Below are 22,157 nucleotides of genomic sequence, written 5' to 3'. Positions count from 1 at the left end.
TAATTAATGTATAGTGATATGTTAGTTTCAGTTGTACACTATAATGATTCAACAATTCAATACATTTCTGTTGCGCGCTCTGTGGCAACACGATCAGGGTCCCGAGGGTAAGGGGATGAGGAAAATAAAAGAAAAGTAAAGAGATGGGGACAGGAGGGACACAGTGGATGATGTCCAAACAGTGCCAGCTTTATTCAAGGTTCTACAACATTTTATAGCATGAGCAAAACAAAGCTAAGAAGGTATCTATTTTTAGCATGTTTGTGAAACCCTCCAAAGTTCCCCTTTCTCAGCATGTAAGACAGACCCCTGGTGACAGAAGACCTTGGTAAATAGACAAGCTTGTTGCTCCGTGTGCGTACTTCAAAGGAATATTAGATATGGTAAACATACCAGCAAGGACAGCACAGACCCTTATTTACATTTATGACCAGGCCAGAATAAGTTATATCTATTGTGTTATGTGGGCGATCACGTACAAGCGAGCCCTGAGAACCATTGCTCAAGCCCTTTCTCAAGCGTCAACCAACTATTCACCCTTTGGGCTCCCGAGCCTTTTGAGTGAATGAGGGATGCAAGTCCGGGCCTGGTTTGGTTCAGTTACTCCAGCTAGTCCATGGTCGCCCACAATTTCTCAGTGCTCTAGATAAACATAGTATTTTAATCTATTTTGCTCATCCCCCCCAACAATCTTCCCTATAGCAATGACCAGTTTGTTCTTTGCATTTAAGATTCTGGTTTTCTTTCTTTCTTTTTTTTTTCTGTGTTTCTTCATTTGTTTTGTTTTTTAAATTCCATGTATGAGTGAAATCCCATGGTATTTATCTTTCTCTGACTGCCTTATTTCGTATAGCATTATACCCCTTAGGTCTACCACATTGTTGCAAATGGCAAAATTTCATTCTTTTATATGCTAATAACATTCCATTTTACATATATATATTATATATATATGTTATATATATATACCACATTTTCTTTATCTATGCCTCTATCAGTGAACACTTGGGCTGCTCCAGTAATTCCACCGTTTGTTAATTTTTGGTTTTGTTGCCTGTGCTTTTGGTGTGAAATCCAAAATATCATTACCAAGACCAATGTCAAGATTTTTGCTTATGTTTTCTCCTGAAAATTTTTATGAGTATTTAATCCATGTCACATTAATTTTTGTAGGTGGTGTAAGATAGGAGTACAATTTAATTGTTTTGCACATCATAGCTCTTTATAATCTGTAGGATCTGCTGTGATGTCCTCTTTTTTATTCCTGTTATGATTTTTTTGGTGTGTAATCTGTTTTCCTTTCCTGTATAGTATAGTCCCTAGGTTATTTTATTTTGTTGCATGACTTATACAGGTGATTTATTTTCAACTGTGTAATTATGAAAGTACAAGACCATATCTTCTTTTAATGAGCTGGTATCAAAAGGCCATCTTATGGTTGTTACAACTTGCCTTAAAATCTTATGATCAGCCAGATTTCATCTTTCATGTTATGGTGTGGCTTTTTCTTTTAAATTCTGTTTTTGGGGATCCCTGGGTGGCGCAGCGGTTTGGCGCCTGCCTTTGGCCCAGGGCGCGATCTTGGAGATCCGGGATCGAATCCCATGTCGGGCTCTCAGTGCATGGAGCCTGCTTCTCCCTCTGCCTATGTCTCTGCCTCTCTCTCTCTCTCTCTCTCTCTCTCTGTGACTATCATAAATAAATAAAAATTAAAAAAAAATAAATTCTGTTTTTGGGATTTTTCCTTTCTTTCATGCTTAAGGGAACATAGTAAAAGGGGGCCTTTTACTATTATCTATTAACTAATTTTCCTATGTTTTCATTCACAATCTTGCACACACATAGGCACAATCTTTTTTTCCCTCTTTTAGGTAGGGATTACTTAAATTTTATCATAAATTTCAATTGATATAGGAAAATCAGAGAAACTCTAAGTATTTTACTTGTGATAATCAAAGGAGTGAGAAAAGTTTCACTATTTATCAAAGTTAGATAATATGAAATATGACTGCACTGCCAGCAACTTTTTAAAAATAACTTTTCATTCCAAATGTCTTTACCATGGCTTTGCCTGTACCTCTAATTTATGTTTTGTTTTTATTTGTTTGTTTACTTCATTCATTATACTACAACCTTTTATGAACTCCCATACAATCACCTTACTCGTATTTGCATTGCTGGGTCATATCCCAAATGTTACACCTCAGCCTAAATATTAATTCACAAATATCGAGTATCCTGAGAATCCTCAGGATTCTCCACTGGAGTGCCTCATTTTTTTTCTTTCTTTCTTTTTTTTTTTTAAGATTTTATTTATTTATTCATGAACAGAGAGAGAGGCAGAGACATAGGCAGAGGGAGAAGCAGGCTCCACGCAGGGAGCCCGATGTGGGACTCGATCCTGCGACCCCAGGATCACGCCCTGAACTGAAGGCAGATGCTCAACTGCTGAGCCACCCAGGCATCTCATTTCATTTTCTTTAGAACACTTTTCATGATCTCTTTGTATTTGGGAAGTCTCTTATTTTCTTTTTTCCCTCTGTAATGGAAACTCCTGATGTGAACAAAGACCGTTTGTTTCATGCATGTTACTACATTTTCATCTTTTTTTTTTTTTTTTTTACATTTTCATCTTCTATTAATGTATTTGACACATGTATAAACTGAATTAATATTTGTTAACTGGATGAACTGATTTAATGAAGAAGTTAAATAAATGCATTTTATGTTGATTGCATCAGAAATATTAAGTATGCTCGGCTATAGAATTTGTACATGTCAAATATTAAACCAGAGAATATTTGTAGTTTGATCATTCTTTACCCTTTTGCATGGTTATTAATCAATTAATCAGTATGGATAGTCTTATCAATGAAATATCAAAATAACATGTTGTAAAATATGCTTAACATAAAAAGTATTAAAATGTAAAATCTTATAAGAGCACAATGTTTTGATTTATTACTTGCTTTTGTTAACTTCTTATATAATGGGTTTCCTTTTAATCTTCTTTATTTTAGTATTCAGATGCAATTACTTTGGAGGGATTTTCAGTTATTATAGCTCAACTACTTGGCCTTAAAATGGGATTAACATTTGATGATATTAATACATGTTCTTGTCCAAGAGCTACATGCATAATGGATCGTAAAGCAGTGTAAGACTTTTTTTCTTCTTAATTTCACATATATATTTGTGAAGTTTTATTTTACTAGATCTGATGAATTTTTTATTTTGTATCTTCCTTTCTATGTCAAATATTGGGAAGGTATGTTGTGCACAAGAGAAACCACACTAACAAATTTGTCTAAGAGATATGACTCCAGAAAGGTGATAAATACCATGATTGAGAAATGCTCACTTGAGAAATATTAGAGGAAAATTTTAAAGATTTATGAAGACTATGAAATATTATATAAACATGATACTACGGTTGTTTTGATTGTTGTAATATTTCACATTCAAAGCAAACATAACTAAAATTACTCTCAGTGATATAGTACTGGCAGCTTTGGCTAGAATTTTAAGAGAAAGCAAAAAGAGAAAGATTTGAAGAGAAAAAAAAATTCTCCTTATTTATAGATATGATTGACTACCTACATAAATTACCAGAATCAGTATACAATTAGAACAACATTAAAAATTTATTAGAATGGGAGAAACTACATATTATCTATACACTGAAAAAAATAAAGAGAGAGAAAATATGATGATGTTGGTTATAATGAAGACCTAAGAACAAAATCATCGAGTAAATTAGAGAGGATAGAATTTAATGCATAACTAGAGAGGCTTGCTTTAATTGGAGCTAAATACATTCAATTATTGTAATGAGGTGCTAAATACATTCAATTATTGTAATAAGGTGTTAGTAGAGTAAATAGATAAAGATGTAGGTAGTTTGGTTAATGGAGGTGTAAAGATGATGACAATTTTTTCTGATAGGAAGCTCAGAGTAAGAAATATAAGAGCTTGGATAAAAGATGTGAAACACTTGTCTTGGAGCCTAGAAATTTAAATGAGTTAAGAATGTGATAGGATTGTTGGACCTTTTGAAGATGTATTTAATATTAGTAATTACAAATGTAATATGAATTCAAAGAGCATGTTCGCTTATCTTGGTCCATATAATTTCAGCTACCAAAGTATATATGTAAAGAAAGTAAATAGCTGAGGCTTTCTCAAATTAATATCCATGGTATTCAAAAAGAGATAGGGTTTCAGGAAAAACTGTCTTCCCTAAAATCATTATTTCAATTTTTTCTAGCCCATACTTGGAGTTTGGGATAAGAAATTAAAATACTTTGAAACAGCTTCCTTAGCTCAACTTATTTTATAGTTGTCTTTAGACATGGATGATAATCTTCCCCACAAAAAAGTAAATCAATTAATATTTACTTTGAAATGTCTTTAAAAAAAAATAAATGTCTTGGTCTATTAAAATTCTATATACTTAGGCTGACACATTCATTTATTCCTTTTTATGGCCATCTTTTAAGCAAAGATTAAAAAAAAATTGCTTGGTACACACTTTAAACAAAAGTTTCAAGTTGTAATTAATATTTTTAATTTTTACTCAAAAAGCATGTGACCCAAGTAGAAAATAACCTGTTTCTATTTTTTTCTTTTTAAATTTTTATTTAAATTCTAGTTAGTTAACATACAGTGCAATGTTGCTTTCAGGATTAGAATTTAGTGATTCATCTAAGTCTCTATTTTTAAACTAATTTTGTATGAAAAATATCAGTGCTCAAAATTTGCAGCTTTCTGCCTAAAAATGGCCTGCAAAAGTGGAGCAGCACTGAAATCCATTGAAACAAAGTAGTTAAATGTAATAGGAAATTGCTTAAATAATATTATTCCTTGTGATATTCTTCTCCTATTTATTCCATTACAAATTGCTATGTCAGTGAACACCAAAGCATTCCTTTTTCTCCTCACTCTCCCAACTCCAAAACCTTAGCAGCTATATATTTATTTCTTTGGACCCTTAGATATGTCTGTTTAGGAGTTATTGTTTAAGACATGATTACTTAGACTGACACTCTGAAATAGAAATAAAATGTGAACTATATATGTAATTTTAAATTTTCTAGTAGCTGTATTAAAGTTTTTTAATCAGATAAAGTTACTTGCAGTGATGTATTTTAATAATATATTTTATTTAACTCAATATATCAAAAATATCATTCCAACATCCAATCAACATAAAAATTGTTAACTGCATATATTACATTCATGTATGTGCATGTGTATTGTTAGATGTGTATGAGTCCAGGATTACACCAATATTATCAGCCTGAGAAACCAGAAGAATAGAGTTGCCTGGAACTGAGACTAGTGGATGGCACAGGCTTGGCTGAGAAGATCAGCAGTCTATATTGTACATAGTATATTCAAAATGTCTATTGAAGATCCATTAGACATATCTTTTAGATGTCCTACTAGAAATATAGCTGTGAACATGAAAATAAAGACCTTCACAGAACTTATATTTTAGTGCAAAATATAAGTCCTATAAAAATAGATTTAAAAAATACAAATGAGTTTATATTTATATGATGCAAAAGTACCATGTAGAATGATAAATATGACAATGAAGGGAGGGGACACACTTTATCTTATGTCAATCAGGACCTTTTTGGAAGTTTACATTTGAGGGAAGGAAGCTTTGGATATATGAGACAAGAGCATATTAGGTAGACAAAGATGGCAGATAACAGATGATAGATAGGTAGGGATTTAACTGTTACACTTTATTGCTCTCCTGGAATGATAAATTTTCAATGGCATTTTAGAGAAATGAATGTTAAAGATAAACAATGATAAATTAAAATTTTAATCATGCTTGTCTTCATCTCTGCTAAGGTACAAGATTTTCATTTGAGCCATCTTGCAATTCATATCATTATATATGAGGCATTGTTTAGGTGGGGGTTTATTAGCCTGAGGATTTACCTGAGGATTATTATTTCATTGTAGGGGTTCCAGTGGTATAAAATTTTTTAGCAACTGTAGCATGCATGACTATAGATATTTTGTTTCAAAATTTGAGACTAAATGTCTTCAGAACTTTCCAAATTTGCAACCGTTATATCAAAATCAATCAGTATGTGGTAATGGGATTTTGGAACCTAATGAAGAATGTGACTGTGGCAGCCAAGAGGTAAGCAATAAATTTGAGCACAATTTCTTGTGTTTCTAATAAGTGGTTGTCATGGTATATGTGGAATAATATTTGCACCTATGTCTTCAATATAGAACTTAGATATGAAAATGTATGTAAATTAGGGTATATGAATCACTTTTCCATCCCTCTTCAACTGAGAAGACAAATGAGTCATGAAACTTAGTTTGCATACACTGTTCTCAAGTATGCCAGCAAAGAGGTTTTGCATATATAGGCTAAGTGGATGACTTTTTGTCCATGACTTACTTCCTAATTCATGTGACTTCAATCTGTTTTCTGTACAAACTTCTGATTTTGGTCCAAATTTTCCCATCTCTGGTTGTAAGAATGGTAAAACTATATAATAGATTTTTCTTAATTCTCAAGCATTCTTGCATTTCCAAGTTTCAGAATGATCAATTTTTTTTTGCTCACTTCTAAATATAGATATCCAATCTACCACAGTCCCATCAATCAAATATTCTCTGCACACTATTCTCAACAGATAAGACTACATATTTAATCTATTATAATATCATTATTGTGCAATACTTTGCAATTTCCTTCTATTTAAATAAAATTTAATGATTAGTCCTCCATCAGTTACATGAATTTCTTATCCAACTACAAAAAGAGCTGATCACTATTTGTTTACATAACATTAATCCCTACAAGTTACCTTAATCCCCCACTATTCACAAAGGTTTATATATATTTATATATTTGTAAATTTTCCATTTATCATTTATCTCAGGTTTTCTTTCTTCTTTCTTTCTTTGTTTCTTTCTTCTTTCTTTCTTTGTTTCTTTTTGTTTCTTTTTCTCTTTCTTTTTTTTTTGTTTGTTTGTTTTTTATTTGTTTGGGTTATTTTTGTTTTGTTTTGTTTTGTTTTGTTTTGTTTTTGTTAGAGGGGTAGGAAGGGGCAGAAGGAGAGAGAAAATCTCAAGAAGGTTCCACACTGGGCCCAAAGTGCAGCTCGATCTCACAACTCTGAGATTGTGACCTTAGCTGAAATCAATAGTCAGACATTTAACTAACTGAGCTATCCAGGCACCCAGTTATCTCAGATTTTTTTTTAATGTCATTTTAGTTTTCTAATCAGCAGTACTATGCTCATTTTGTATTCACATCCCCCTAAATACTCCTAAATATGATGCCGATTGCCTCCCCAAAAGTCTGTTTTTAATGAAGGATAGAATAAAGCAATGTAATCTGGAGCTAGGTCTGCACATTTTGAGCTTCTGTAACTACAGGCTCTAAGCAGAATGTCACAGCAGATACTGTCCTATCAGTCTCTTCTCAGCATTGATTGTTCCTAGAAAGAGTACTTGCTTTAAATATCTGAGACTTTTTGTTGGAGTGCTTCCTCTGGTCTTAGTAGCATGCTCAGCCTTTAGCAAGGTGGGCTATAAGCACATGGGGCTAATGATCAGCCCTCATAATTATGAAGGGTAGTTGGTGAATAAATGCCCCATATTTCTTACCCTTTATAAGTAAATTCTCTTAGATATTTAATTCTAATGCTCTACATTAGAATTCTGCAAACTGGCCAGTGGGCCAAATACAGCTGCCACCTAATTTTGTAAATGGAATTTTATTGGAATACAGCCATGCCCATATGCATATTGTCTATGGCTGTTTCTGTGCTATAATGGCAGAGCTGAACACTTGCAACAGAAGTCATATGGTGCACTATTTTAGCAAAGTTGCAAATATTTGCTATTTTGTCCTTTACAGAAAATATTTTTATGTCCCCTATTTTATATCATTTCCTAGAGGTATCTGTGGGATTTAGCTTTAGCTTAAAAGAGCAGTAACCAACTCACAAACCTACAATGTACTGGCTTACTTCCCTTCTCTAACATCTGTACTTTCATGCCAGTGTTTGAGTCATAGTTAGAATGACCTTCAAAGATGTCCTCACTCTAATTCTTGGACTTATGGATATGTTATATTAGTGAAGTACTTTGCAAAAATAACTAAGATTATGGACTTTAAGATGGGGACATTATCCTGGAGTATCTTGGTAGATCCAATCTATAACTTTCTTCTATAGACAAGGGTTGATGGCTGGAAGTGCCATCACAGAGTTGGGCATCCTAGTGTCACTAGGAATCACCGAATAATAGCATAGGCCAAGTGGTAGTGCTTAACAATAATAGCCAAAATGGATAAAATTAGCATAAAAGGAAGAGAGGCATAGATGGTACCTACTGGTTTTGACCTGCATGCATTTATACTGATAGTTAAGAAAGATCTAGATAGTCAATTACCATATTTCTTGACATAGGACATATATAACTAAAAATTAAGAAACAGTGAACAGAGGACTAATGCCAATTGCCACAAATCTCTTGCTATTCTCTTAATACATTTTTAGACCCATGCCAGTCTCAGAGCTTGAGCTCATTGTTCAGATAGAGGACGAAAACCTACAATGCTCTAGTAAGGACAGAAAGTAGCAATTTCCTCAATCATTTCCCTCTTCAACAGAATGATCAATAGTCTTTTACTGAAGTAACTGTACACTGGGGAATGGAGAATATGCAGACCACTGTAGGATGATTCAATACAGAATCTTTGCTCATCATACTCACATGAGAGGACTCAAAACATCATCATGAGTAGAGTGAGGATATAGAGAATCCAGATAATACCTGGAGTGCTTAAAAAAGGCCATTTCACAGTAGGTTCAATGGACCCAATGTTTGCACAGATTCTTCATCCAATCATTCTACAACCAAATAGAAATTATTTGAATAAATAGAGAAAAGCTTTTATTGACACTAACAAAAATTCAACAGTAACAGTAATTAAAATGAGACATCAATATAGATCTTATGTAATATGACATTAAAATGGTAAGATGATATCATGAATAATATTGTACTACTAAATTTAACGACCAAGATTAAATGGATTAATTCCTTGAAAAAAATAATTTGCAAAAACTAACATGCGTAGACATTTAAAAAGTGAATAGCATTATTAAGAAAAATATACTAAAAAAATCCTGTCTATGTTTTCAGAACTTCTCATCAAGGAAAAGTCCATGCCACATAGTTCTGGCATATCGTCAATGATACTGTAATAGCATCGTATAGTGGCAGATGGTAGCTACACTTGTGAAGAGTATAGCATAAAGTACAGAGAGGTTGAATCACTATGTTGTATACTTGGAAACTAATGTGTATCAACTATACTCAAGAAAAAGAAATTTTGCTGATAATGTTATACATTTTCTAAATTATAAAAAATTTGATATAAAATGTGATATGTTTTAACTCATTCTTTTTCATCTAGAAATAAAAACTAAGTCTATTCATCCATTTTAATAATTTGGGGAAATTGCCATCACTAGCAAATTAGATGCACAAATGTACACAACAAACACACACACATACTGTGATTAAAATGGAGTGATACTGGCAAAAAAAAAAGAAAAAACAACCCAAAAACAAATAAAAACAAAAAACCAGAAAATTAAAGTGAATATAGTCCATTCCTTAATTGTTCCTTGATTTCCAGTAGACTAGCATCTCGTACATACAGGGTACTCAACAAATACTTGTTGATTCAATAAATGCATGGATAGTGTAATTATCTTTATAATGTATCATCCATATTAACGGCTAAGGATTAGTATATTTAGAATATTCATTAGTCATAATAGTACTTGGAGAGTTTATTTGAAAGGTTTTTTCTTATATTTTATTTATTTATTCATGAGAGACACACAGAGAGAGGCAAAGACACAGGCAGAGGGAGAAGCAGGCTCCCTGCAGGGAGCCTGATGTGGGACTCAATCCCAGGACTAAGGGATCATGCCTTGAGCCAAAGGCAGACACTCAACCACTGAGCCACCCAGGCATCCCGAAAGTTTTTCTTAGAGCTAAGGAAGAATACAAAGAACTTTTTATAAAGAGTTGATTTGGGGGAAATCTTGCCTTAAAAAGCAGACATACTTTGAGGTTGTTTAATTCTATTCACTGTTGTATTGGGCTATTGGCATAAGAAATGAAAACTGATATCTACATTTCTGTATCTATCTCTGTATCAACACTCATGTTTATAAAGAGATTTAACTATCTAAATACGTTAAATTTATATAGATATATAACATTTATTTTCAGTATGGAAATAATGTTATAAGTATTTACCTATAAATTCAGTGCATTCATTATGAGAAAGGAAGATGCAGCCCCTGATGTGCAGGATCTGGCCTAGTAGTATCAGCTGGTCCTTGGTGTCGCTAGAAGCTGGCCTGACATGAATGGGTTGTGGGGTACTCCTGTTGAATATACATAATTTCATAAAAGTTCAACATCTTTGATCATGATGGATGAAAAAAAGCAAAGCCACTCTCTGTGTCTGAATACAAGTATACTTGGAAATTGTTATAGTTACAGAAATGCCCAAACACCCTCCTATCCTTGCTAATATGAATAATTCCTGCTCTTTTTTCCAGTTTCAGCTTTAACATTGGTATAGTCCTTCCTCTTCTAGATAAGCCTTACTAAAATACCCAATCAGAGATGTATCCTTTCGTTTCTGATATCATCTAATCTGACAAAGTTCAGATTCCTTATACACCCCAAATTACCTAACACAGCCCAAATTCTGTAATTTTAACCTATCAGTCAGGAGTATCACAGTTTCCCATGGTGGTGTTCTCCTTTGTTGACGCTAGTAATAAATCCAACTTCTTGAATTACAGTTGAACTATGGTGGTCTTTGGAAGAATGGCACGGATATCTATATCTTTGTAAATATCACTCATTTTATACAAATGGAATTCTGTTTTATGCACCCACCTACATATGTGGAGGAGTGTACATTTGTTCTTGTATACACAAATATAATGACAAGTAGTAAATGTTTGACCAAATATCCCACAAAATATAGAGGGACACATTTCAGTAAAAAATAAATCAAATATTTAAAATAGCAATAAAATATCATAATAAAGTATTGATAATATTCTTTGCATAATGGACGTCTTAGTAAAAAGACATGAAACCCAATAGTCATAAAAAACAACAATACAAATTTCACAAATGACAGGCACCATTAACAAGACAACAGACTGCAAAGAAATGTTATAAACACATAGAAGGGAGAAAGGATAACTGGATATTATGTAAAAGGTTTTCCCACTATTTAGTAGGGAAAAGAGGAGAATCAGAATGCTCAAAGTGGTCAAAAGAAATGATTATTTTAATTCATAATGTTGCACAAAATAAAAACTCATGACCACATTCACTAGTAAGCAGAGAAATTATACAAAAAAAATAAGACACCATATCCCCATAAGCTCATTGTAAGTTAAACTGATTTGGTCATAATTAGTATTGATAAACATGATTGGAAAAAACATCTTTGTTCTGTCGATGGAAGAATACACACACACACACACACACACACACACACACACTCAAATAATGATATTGCATTTACCCTTGGAGAATCTGGGAAGTATGGCAACAACTTCAACTTTTACTCTATATTTTCTATATTATTTCTGGGATGGGAATATTTATAAATACATATCTACTCACATAAAAACATGGAAAAGCAGAAACAAATGGAAAATTAAAAATTAAGAAGAATCTTACCTTTATGTCATAGGACAAGATCTTTGAAACTAGTTTTTGAGTAAATAGAAAATGTTTGATTTTTTAAGTGTTAAGGATATAAAAAATTAAAGACATAAAACAATTTATTTACATGGAAATAATATTTAGTGTATTATTTAAACTAGTACCTACTTTGAATAACAGTTGAATGTCATTTACGTTTTAAAAATACATATATATATTAACATATCCTTTTTTGTTAATTTCATTACAGTAAAATATGGCACATGAGTATTAAATGTGCTTTTGTTGTAATTACTGCCTAACTCTAACTTTATTCACAAAATGAAACCTGAGTAAACAAATCATTAAAAGACAATTGGGGAGCAGCCCCGTGTGGCTCAGCGGTTTAGCGCTGCCTTTGGCCCAGGGTGTGATCCTGGAGACCCGGGATTGAATCTCATGTCGGTCTCTCTGCGTGGAGCCTGTTTCTCTCTCTGCCTCTGTCTCTGCCTCTCTCTCTCACTCTGTGTCTCTCATGAATAAATAAATGGAATCTTAAAAAAAAAAAAAAAAAAAGAAAAGACAATTGGGGAAGGTTTTCTCTTGGAAACTCACACTTTTTTTCTTCAAAAATATATTTCCATGTTGGTAATTTATGAATTAATTGCCAATGACTTTAAGTAATAAATGTTACTAATCAATTGCTATTTTAGATGTTATTTAGTTCTTATGATTATATATTCTTTTGGGGATTGAAGAAATAATAAAATAAAACTTCATTGAGTACATTGTATAATTAAATAGTTGAAATCAAAAGTGTCTTAAATAGAAGCTAAGACTACTAAATAAGAGCTGTTAAGTAGTTTAACTACAATAATATTTCTTATGAAATTTTAGGAATGTCAATTTAAGAAATGCTGTGATTTTAACACATGTAAACTGAAAGGCTCAGCAAAATGTGGTTCTGGACCATGCTGCACATCAAACTGTGAGGTAAGTTTCCAACATTTATAAAAAGGAAATTAAACTATGATCATAGAAGTCTATATTAACTAAATTAATATGGGGTTGATAAAGAGACTATAGAAGTAATTCAGAGTAACAAAATGGAGATTCCATAAACAACCACAAGTAAGAAGGAAAACTACTATGAAGTAAAGTTTATCATCTCTTAAATTATCAGGTAAAGAAAGAATAAACATATATGTTATGATATCAAGATATTACCAATTCTTAAGGAAATTGTGAAGTCAAATAAATGGTAATGACCATTGAAAAATTGTAAGACAAATGGACAAATTGTGTAGCAGACAAAATGTGTGTAGCATACGGAATATGCAAAAAAACTCTCAGACATTATAAGTAAAAGGCAAATCACACATACAGGCTAAAGGAATGTTCAGGCAGTTTACAACAATGAGAGTAGAACTGTTCAATAATGTATGCTTCATCTGCAGTAATTAAGGTAAATACAAATAAAAGTAATACAGTATCATAAAGTAGTCATCCAAATGGTAATCTTAAAAATAACAATGTCAGAGTAGCCAAAGAAAAGGAATAAGGATCATTTTTTTGGAGAGTGTTTGTGAAATTTTGAATTACTACAATCCCTTTGGTGAGCCATATTTGAATATCTCTGGACAGAGTATAAATGGCCAGTTTCCTTTTTATGTACATACTCTAGAAATATGCACACGTATGGAAAGGTCAAAAAAGAATATTAATTACAGAACTGCTCTAGAAATATGCACATATATGGAAAGCTTAAAAAAGAATATTAATTACAGAACTGCTTGCAGTAGCAAATCATAAATAATATTTGTTAGTACTGGATTAGTTACATTTCAGTATAATATGTTATACAAGAATTAATAACTGTAGGCTAAATATGGGTGCACTAATACATTATCTTTTAGGACATATGTTTGGATGGGATATCAAGTTCAATAATGCAAATGTTTTATAATTCCAATTCTAATACATGTAATATTCTAATACACATAATACATGTAAATATTCCATATGTTCTTTGTGCCCAATTTTTCAATTAAGGTTTAAGTTACTATACTATAATTTTATTATGATAAAACTATTTTAGTGAATACTTTTGAGTATTATAACAAACATTCAGTCTTATAACTTGGACCACAATTTAAACGATAGGTGATTTTATCACCACTCCCCGAAATTCACCCTGTGTCCCCTTGTATTCAATTCATATCCATACCCACAAACCCTGGTAACTACAGATCTGTCTTCTGCATCTGTAATTTTCCTTTTGCAGGAATATAAATTGTATCATGTATAAACATTATAATTAGGTTAGCATAATCGATTTGAGATTCATGTTCTGGTTCTTGTTAGTAGCTCATTCCTTTTTTGTTTGTTTTGTTTAGTTTGTGTTTTCAAAATAGGTATTCATTATTAAAAATTATATAAGCTGGCTTTTTATTACTCACAAATTATGAAAATTCTTAAACAATTTGTCTCAACCCTCCAAAAATGTATTCTCCCCCTAAACAGTGTTCAGTGGCAGTACATTTTGATGGTATAGTAACTAACTCAGAAACATTCCATATAACTTGGGTAGAATGTACAAAGATAAGGCAGAAGGCAGGATCCTACAGTAATTTAAAAAAAATCAAGTTTAAGTGTTACTGAAGTTATATAGACAGTGAGGATTACAGAATAAATAGCAACTTTTTCCTACCATGTCGCCAAAGGCAAGGGAAAGAAAGAAAAGTAAAATGCACTATTGGGACTTCATCAGAATAAAAAGCTTCTGCACAGGAAAGGAAATAACAAAGCTAAAAAGCACCCTGCAGAATGGGAGAAGATATTTGCAAATGACATATCTGATAAGGGTAGTATCCAAAATCTGTAACAAACTTATCAAACTCAACACCCAAAAACCAAATTATCCAGTTTAACTCAGTTTAGTATTAACAAGAATTCTCTCAGGGAATGATAATTATTTTAAGTTTACAAATGAAGCAACTGCAAATGAGAGAGATCTGTATCTCACCCACACAATAAACTAGTGAAAATCTGAGCAAGAAATTGAAACCAGGTAGTTTGGCTCCTGGTCACTTCAAGGACCAAAAAAGGAGAGGCATTGGTCCTCCAATTTTGAGGAACAAGTATGAGTTACCTGTTTAGGCTCCCTCCAAATGCATGTTGAGTCAGAAAGAATGCAGAACATAGAATGCAGAACACAGAATGGTTGTAAACCTTCTGTCAGAAGGGATCCTATTACATCTGAGACAGTTATTTTCCTTTGGGCTTCATAATGAATACCTGACATTTCCTTGATAACTCACAACCTTGGGAATTCTGTGATTCCCCCAAATATCAATAATTAGGCATAGTTTATTTGATAAATCTGTTCACTCAGTAAGTAAGAATAAATCTGTTCATTTGCAAGAACATGAAATTCTTTTTCTTTTTCTTCCTAGATATCAGTAGCAGGCACTCCGTGTAGAAAGATTATTGATCAAGAATGTGATTTTACAGAATATTGCAATGGAACATCTAGTAATTGTGTTCCTGACACTTATGCATCAAATGGCATGTTGTGCAGGTTGGGAACTGCGTATTGTTATAATGGACGATGCCAAACTACTGATAACCAGTGTGCCCAGATATTTGGAGAAGGTATTGCTCTTTCTTATATATTTCTTTTACCTCTATATGATAAAATATATATCACACAACTCTCAAAATAGAAGCACCTGAATCACAAGCTCAATAAAGATTAAATTTGAATTAGAGAAGAAGTTTTTGTAGAAGTGTTTAAAATTCTCCAGGATAATACTGTATATTCCTCTTCTCATGAGTTGATTTTTGCTTTTTGTACTGGCAACCTGGGCAAAAATCCATGTTTACTTCTCATAATTTACATAGAGATTGGAAGGCAAGTCAATAGATTGTAGAATCTTACTTAAATTTCTTTTACTTTACATCTTCATTATCTAATTTTAATGGCATAAAACAGAGTGAATTTTTTTTGGTAATCAGAGTGAATTTTATTCAAGTATGATCATATTTCTTTACTGAGGAACTGCTAGGATAACAGTAGTCATAGGCCACTGATCAAAATTCATTCCTTTTTTTTTTAAAGATTGTATTTATTTATTCATGAGAGATACATGGAGAGAGGCAGAGATATATGCTGAGGGAGAAGCAGGTTCCCTGTTGGGGGGTGGGGTGGTGGTGGTGATGTGGGACTCCATCCCAGAACCCTGGGATCACAACCTGAGCCAAAGGCAGAGATGCTCAACCACTGAGCCACCCAGCTGCGCACCCCCCCAATTCTTTCTTATATTTTCTTATATTTCCTTTTTTTTTCCGAGTAATTCAAATAAGAATTGTGCATATAAGCTTGTTAGGCAGTAACTACTCATAGTACCCCAATATAATTTCTTATAGGGATTAAATTGAATTTGAATGGATAAAAATTACTCATTGAAATGTATTCAGATCAATCATTTAGTAATTGAGCAAAAGTAGTATAAGCAGCACTTTTCAGTTATTTGTCCAGCAGTAATAAGGTCTATAATTTGTACCAGATGACATGATATGCAATTTATATTGTCTTCCTAATTATTTGAAACTTGTCTTTAGTAAGAAGTTTCAAATTAAGTGACTTAACCAACATTTAACCAGTGCTGCAGAGCTATAATCCCCTAAACCACAGGTCAATGGTGTTTTCTCTAGGCTGTATTTTCATGATTCCACTTTTTATTTGGTTTCTTTGTTTTTATTTTTCTTTTTCAATGATTACTTGCATTTAAAAAATATTATTTGTCAGTGTCACAGTAACTTTAGATCAAGGTTTAATATATCATTTTAAAATTAAATAATACTCCCTATAAAATCCATTAAGGACTGTCCAGAACATACTCTTCTTTATCAATAAATAAATCCTCTATCCAGAATTGAGCTACTTGTCATTTGACAATCTTTTTGAGCTCTAATTAAAGCAAGGATTCTTAGGTAAGACTTAATTAACCATTAATGCATATGTAATTCCTCTTCTCATATATGCCCTAGTATCCCACAAAACTTACCCATCTGGGTCAAAAAATTGATCTCTCGATGTTGTTCATTCATTCATCCTTCCTTTCTTCATTCATTTGGCTACTATCTGGAGGAGGCACTTTTTTTTCTTGTTCTTATGCTAACAAAAGCTATACTGCAAAATGTTGTACTTAAGGCAAAGCATGCACACAGAGCTGAATAATATTCAACAAGATGAAAATTGTCATGTGGCTATTGTATTCATGGAGCTTATGATCAGGAAACAAATACAGTAAACACATAAAGACAAAAGAAATATGAATCCTTTAATTGTGCTAAGTGCAGTTAAAGGAAAGAAAATAGAATGCTGGGGGAAAATGAGGTGAAATAGACAAGAGAAATACTGCGTGCTGTCATCATATCATCTCCAGCTGTCAGCTCACTCCAGAATTTGTCTCAACACAGGCACCAAAACACACCCATCCCAGGACAGCACAAATGCAATAATTAATTGAGATGGGGTATAAAGTCCTGATCATTATGGTCTAATCCAGCCACAAATTAGGCACAATTTGTACTCTAGCAGACTATTTATGTTTCACAGCTACCCATAGGGTCTTTATTGGGCCTACATTTCTGTTTGACTTCTTTGCTCCACCCTGCATTCTCCCCCTCACTTCCAGATGTTCTAATCACTAATAAATAGCTTTCACATTATACCTCATCTAGATTCTGACTTCTAGAAGCCCTAACCATTAACAGTTGATATTGAGAGTGGTGTGAAAAAATAACCCATAAGATCACCTTCAAAACTAAGTTACTTACTGAAAGCTGTGAATGAGCATGCCATCACTGGTAAAAGTTGATAATACCCTCACTGAGTGAACTGGGATAGTACAAGATAATCCATTTGCTAGTACAATTGAAATGTATGGGGGAAACGATAACTATAAGGACAGGGGTATTAGATGGATATTACCAAACAACATTGAAAACTACGAAAAGATAACAAAAAGGTGTTCATTTGAGGGGCACCTGGGTGGCTCAGTGGCTGAGTGTCTGCCTTTGGCTCAAGTTGTGATCCCAGCATCCTGGGATACCATCAGGCTCACTGCAGGGAGCCTGCTTCTCCCTCTGCCTATGTCTCTGCCTCTCTCTGTGTGACTCTCATGAATAAATAAATAAAATATTTTTTAAAAAGTGTTCATTTCAAATTAAATTGTATGCTGTATAGGCACCACTGTTAACTTATAAAGGGATTTTCATCTCCTAAAATAGGATATTAGAAAAAGTTAAAAAATTATCAAGTTGGAGGAAACTCAGAGGAGGTTAAATTCTCAATCAAGTCTGTTTTACTGTGATCAAGGTTCTGGTTGGAAAAAGAATGAGAACAACAACTGGTATGGGAACAGTTGAAAATATGAAACAGTTGAAAATCCCCCTGATTTTAGCCTGTATACTTCTCTGAAACTACTGAATTTATAAAATGGCACAGCTCTGATCCATGACCTGACATCACTTGCAAAGTAAAACCAAACTTTATGTGTTTTACATCTCATTGAACTAAAAAAAGTAAAACACTTGGTAGTTCTTTCTGGGTTCTGGAGGCAGTATATTCCACATGAGGAAGTACTGCTTCATTTATTAGATGACATTAAATGTTGCTAACGTTAAGTGAAGTGAAAAGTAGAAAAGAGGCTCTGCAATATGTCCAAGTTGCAATGCAAGCAGTTCTGCATTCTGAATTATAAAACACAGGAATCCCAATAATATCAGAAGTTTAGGTTGTGAGAAAAAAAAATGCTATGTAGGGTTTATACTAAACCTTTTTGGGAGAATGACAGGGCTGTTATCTGGGGTTCTAGAGCAAGACTGTGCCACCTACACTGGAGAACTATACCACTTTGACAGAACAACTCTGGTCACATTAGTGACCCCTGTAGAGATGAAGAATCTGATTTTCAGACACCAAATAAACATGTCTTTAGAGCTGTACAGTATAAGCTCAGTTATGTCAGATCCACCAAGTTAAATGGTCATATAAATGGAAGGCATTCATTCACCTGGATTCAAACACAAGCAAAAAGACAGGGCAGAAGAAAAATCCATGAGCAGGAAATCCAGAACAGTATACCCTTCTCCACTTTGCATCTCCCTCAGCTCGCACCCATAGATACATAGGATTTCACCATGACCAAGTTACACAAAAAGAAAAAGCCTAGGCTTGTTTTATAGATATGTTGCTTCAGTCACTGGTTATTAGTGAGGGGAAAAAATCTAGTAGCCATACTGCAACCTCATTTTGGAGGATGCCTTGAAAGATAATGACCATCTGGTCATCTGCTTTTTGTGGAAGGAGAAATGGCCAGAGGTAGATTAAAGATATACTCATGAATGATGACAAAGGGCCTAGTTTGTTGATGGGGAGCCTAGATGTGGAAAAACTAGAAGATTAAAGGCAAGGGTTCTGGGATAGAGAAATGTGGGTAAACACATGGAAATGAAAAATAATGTGAATCTTTGTGTTAATCCACCAAACTAACACCCACCAACAAGCATCCACCATGGAAAAGACTTAGAACAATTAAATGAGAATAATAATTTGGCTAGTTTACATCAGCCAGCATCCATTATTATCCACCCCAATGCCTGTAGAATGGACACATTTCTAGGCTTTCTCTGTTTTTTATTTTATTTTATTAATTTTTTATTACTGTCCCTGAAATAACTAATTCTATCTTGGGTTTAGTTTATCTTTTCCTTGAATACCTTTACCTTCTGGTCAAATGCAGCCAAGATTAACCAAGACAGATTCTGTTTCCCTACTTGTTTGCCTAAGACAATAAGTTTATTAAAGCTATTATCTCCCTTTCAGTCACTGTGAAGAGTTTTTCCAAGTGTTTCATTTTCATGTAACATGAATTACTCTTCTTTATCCAATGATAACAGTTTTCTTCTCATCTACTACTGGCTTCACTGACAATGCCAAATTTTTTAAGACATATTTTACAGGAAAAGTCCACTTTTAGGTACCCTGCAATGTTTAATGAATTGAAAACAACCCTAAAATATCTGAGATTTACATATCCAATACAATTATTCTACTACTCCATATTGCTTTGACTATGATGCACAGACTGACAGATGAAACTCTACTTAAAACATTGCTTATCCCCCATCAGAAAATAAAGAGAATATAACACTCCTTTTACTCACAAGTCACACAAGATTTTCTGCCCATAACTGTGTTTCAAATCTCTCATTTCAGTAAGAGGATCAAATTACAAAGTCAAGCCTAATATTCATTGGATGAGGCAGTATGCATTCCGACAGGGAGGGGCAACAAATTTTATTTTTTAAGATTTTATTTATTTATTCATGAGAGACACACAGAGAGAGAGAGAGAGAGAGAGAGAGAGAGAGGCAGAGACACAGGCAGAGGGAGAAGCAGGCTCCATGCAGGGAGCCTGACGTGGGACTCCATCCCGGGTCTCCAGGATCACGCCCTGGACCGAAGGCAACGCTAAACCGCTGAGCATCCCGGGATGGGGAGGGGCAGCACATTATTTTTAACAGCAATTTAATTTTACTGCAATAGATACAAGTCTTTTCTGTTTTCTGTCGGATCATTGTTTCTTTCTACCTGCATTGACAGTATACACTCAGAAAAAAAAACACATGACTTTTTTCATGATATTTTGTTTATACAATAAGAGTTTCATTGTTGTTTTTTTATGAACAAAAATTTTAATTTGAATTAAGAATAGTAATTTAACAGACATCTTTGCATTTTTAGGTGCTCAAGGTGCTCCATTTGCCTGTTTCAAAGAAATCAATTCTCTGCATGATAAATTTGGAAACTGTGGTTTTAAAAATTCACAGCCATTACCTTGTGACCAGAAGTATGTATATAGAAAATAATTGTTTTATTGAGTCATAAGTGTAGATTGCTTGCCAAGAGACACTAAAGAGTAATGGACAGTAAATTGTATATCAGGAGAATATCTTAAATTAACATTATATATATTGTTCTTCAATTAATTCAATTTCCTTTTTCCCTGATATGTTCTAATAATGAGAAGAGACAAAAAAAAAAAAAAAAAAAGCTGATGCTTATTACCAGAGGTAGGCAGTGGGCAAAAACTGCCAAAAATCAAAAACTTGTGCACTATATTGATAAAACTGAGTTTTTTTTATTAAGTTGATAAATGATAATGATCCTAAAACTAGTGCTTTGATTTTTAAGACATGAAATTATTGAGAGGAATAAAGTTTCCTTTTTGTTTCTGTTGTTTGTTTCCAAAATACTAATATGTAAAACATAGAAGTACCTATTGATGACTAAAATGGAAGTACTGGAATATTTTTAAGGGATTTATAAAATCCAATAAAGGAGAGCTTAATCCATAACAAATACTCCCTCAATTTCATGGGACTATTGAAAATGAAAGAATAATAATAATAATAATAATAACAACTGATAGGAGATTGACCAAGATGGCAACATAGGAGACTGGAATTTTACTCCTACTACATACACACTGAATGTTCATGTGCACATGGAGCAATTGCTTCTAAAAGAAATCTAGAAAATACCTGAAACTAACACATTGAGCAAATGAGCAAATACTCAACATTGAAACAAGTAGATACACTCTATAAACCCCACCACTGGCACAGCACCATTCAGTTGGAAGGGAAATCCCAACTTCCAGTTTCTTTCTGGAGAGCAAAGGATTTGGACCCTACATTTAGTTTTCCAACATTTAAGACACTTCCCTGAGAGACAGGATCACAAAACATTTAATTCTGAAAGCCAATAGGGCTTGTGTCCACTATGGCAAACAAAGGAATGATTGTTAACAGGAATTTAAGCACATACCACAGATATCACTAGAGATGAAGCTGGCAAAATCTCCTATCTCCTGCCCAGTCTTTTCCCTGAAAGGGATCTAGCTGCCTACTTAGAAACTTACCACCTACGGACCAGGCTTCCAATTTAGCACACATCTAAGGACTAGCTATGATCCTTCCCAGACTCAGGAAACTGATGGACGCCTCCTCTGCCAATTCCTTATAGCCCACTCTAAGTCACTCATATCTCCCTGCAAGAAATGTGTACAAAAGTCTGTTCTCCAACTATGGCACTACACCCAAGAGACAAGTTCCCAAATCACCTGGCTCTGAAAGCCAAAAGGAGCTTCTAGTCACAAGTCCCACAAGGCTGTAGCAAACAAAGGAGTTCTCAATCTGCTATTCCCCAGGGCTCAGCACAGAGGAAGAAGGCAAAATTGCCTATTTCAAAGTCTTACCGGAAATGGATCCATTTGCATACTGTAAAAGATGTTGACTGAGGATCAGGTTTCTAATTTAGAATACATCATGGGCTT

General features: G+C 33.6%; 1 protein-coding gene and 1 long non-coding RNA gene across 22 annotated transcripts in view; one reads left to right on the top strand and one right to left on the bottom strand.

Annotated features, from left to right (window-relative positions):
* LOC140604883 (disintegrin and metalloproteinase domain-containing protein 18-like) overlaps positions 1–22,157 on the top strand; it is a 183,340-nt gene that overhangs the window by 61,832 nt on the left and 99,351 nt on the right. For all 19 annotated transcript variants that reach the window (XR_012007699.1, XR_012007702.1, XR_012007698.1 and 16 more), the window contains 5 exons: positions 3,021–3,157; positions 5,983–6,166; positions 12,646–12,741; positions 15,204–15,402; positions 20,564–20,669. Coding sequence is in view for 14 of the 19 variants with exons in the window: in XM_072776560.1 (XP_072632661.1) it covers positions 3,021–3,157; positions 5,983–6,166; positions 12,646–12,741; positions 15,204–15,402; positions 20,564–20,669 (722 nt within the window). In the remaining 5 variants the exon portion in view is untranslated. The remainder of the gene's footprint in view (positions 1–3,020; positions 3,158–5,982; positions 6,167–12,645; positions 12,742–15,203; positions 15,403–20,563; positions 20,670–22,157) is intronic.
* LOC140604889 (uncharacterized) overlaps positions 1–22,157 on the bottom strand; it is a 122,825-nt gene that overhangs the window by 12,812 nt on the left and 87,856 nt on the right. For 2 of the 3 annotated variants that reach the window (XR_012007709.1, XR_012007710.1), the window contains exons 4-5: positions 10,330–10,460; positions 8,767–8,903 (exon numbers count right to left, since the gene is read on the bottom strand). This is a non-coding gene — a long non-coding RNA (uncharacterized lncRNA). Of the gene's footprint in view, positions 1–8,377; positions 8,904–10,329; positions 10,461–22,157 lie in introns of those variants that run through there. The other variant, XR_012007708.1, reaches the window with a different exon arrangement.

This window comes from Canis lupus, chromosome 15 (assembly GCF_048164855.1).
Source record: "Canis lupus baileyi chromosome 15, mCanLup2.hap1, whole genome shotgun sequence".
Classification (NCBI taxonomy): domain Eukaryota; kingdom Metazoa; phylum Chordata; class Mammalia; order Carnivora; family Canidae; genus Canis; species Canis lupus.
Note: the sequence above shows the minus strand (reverse complement) of the source record. Positions and strands in the feature narration are given on the sequence as shown.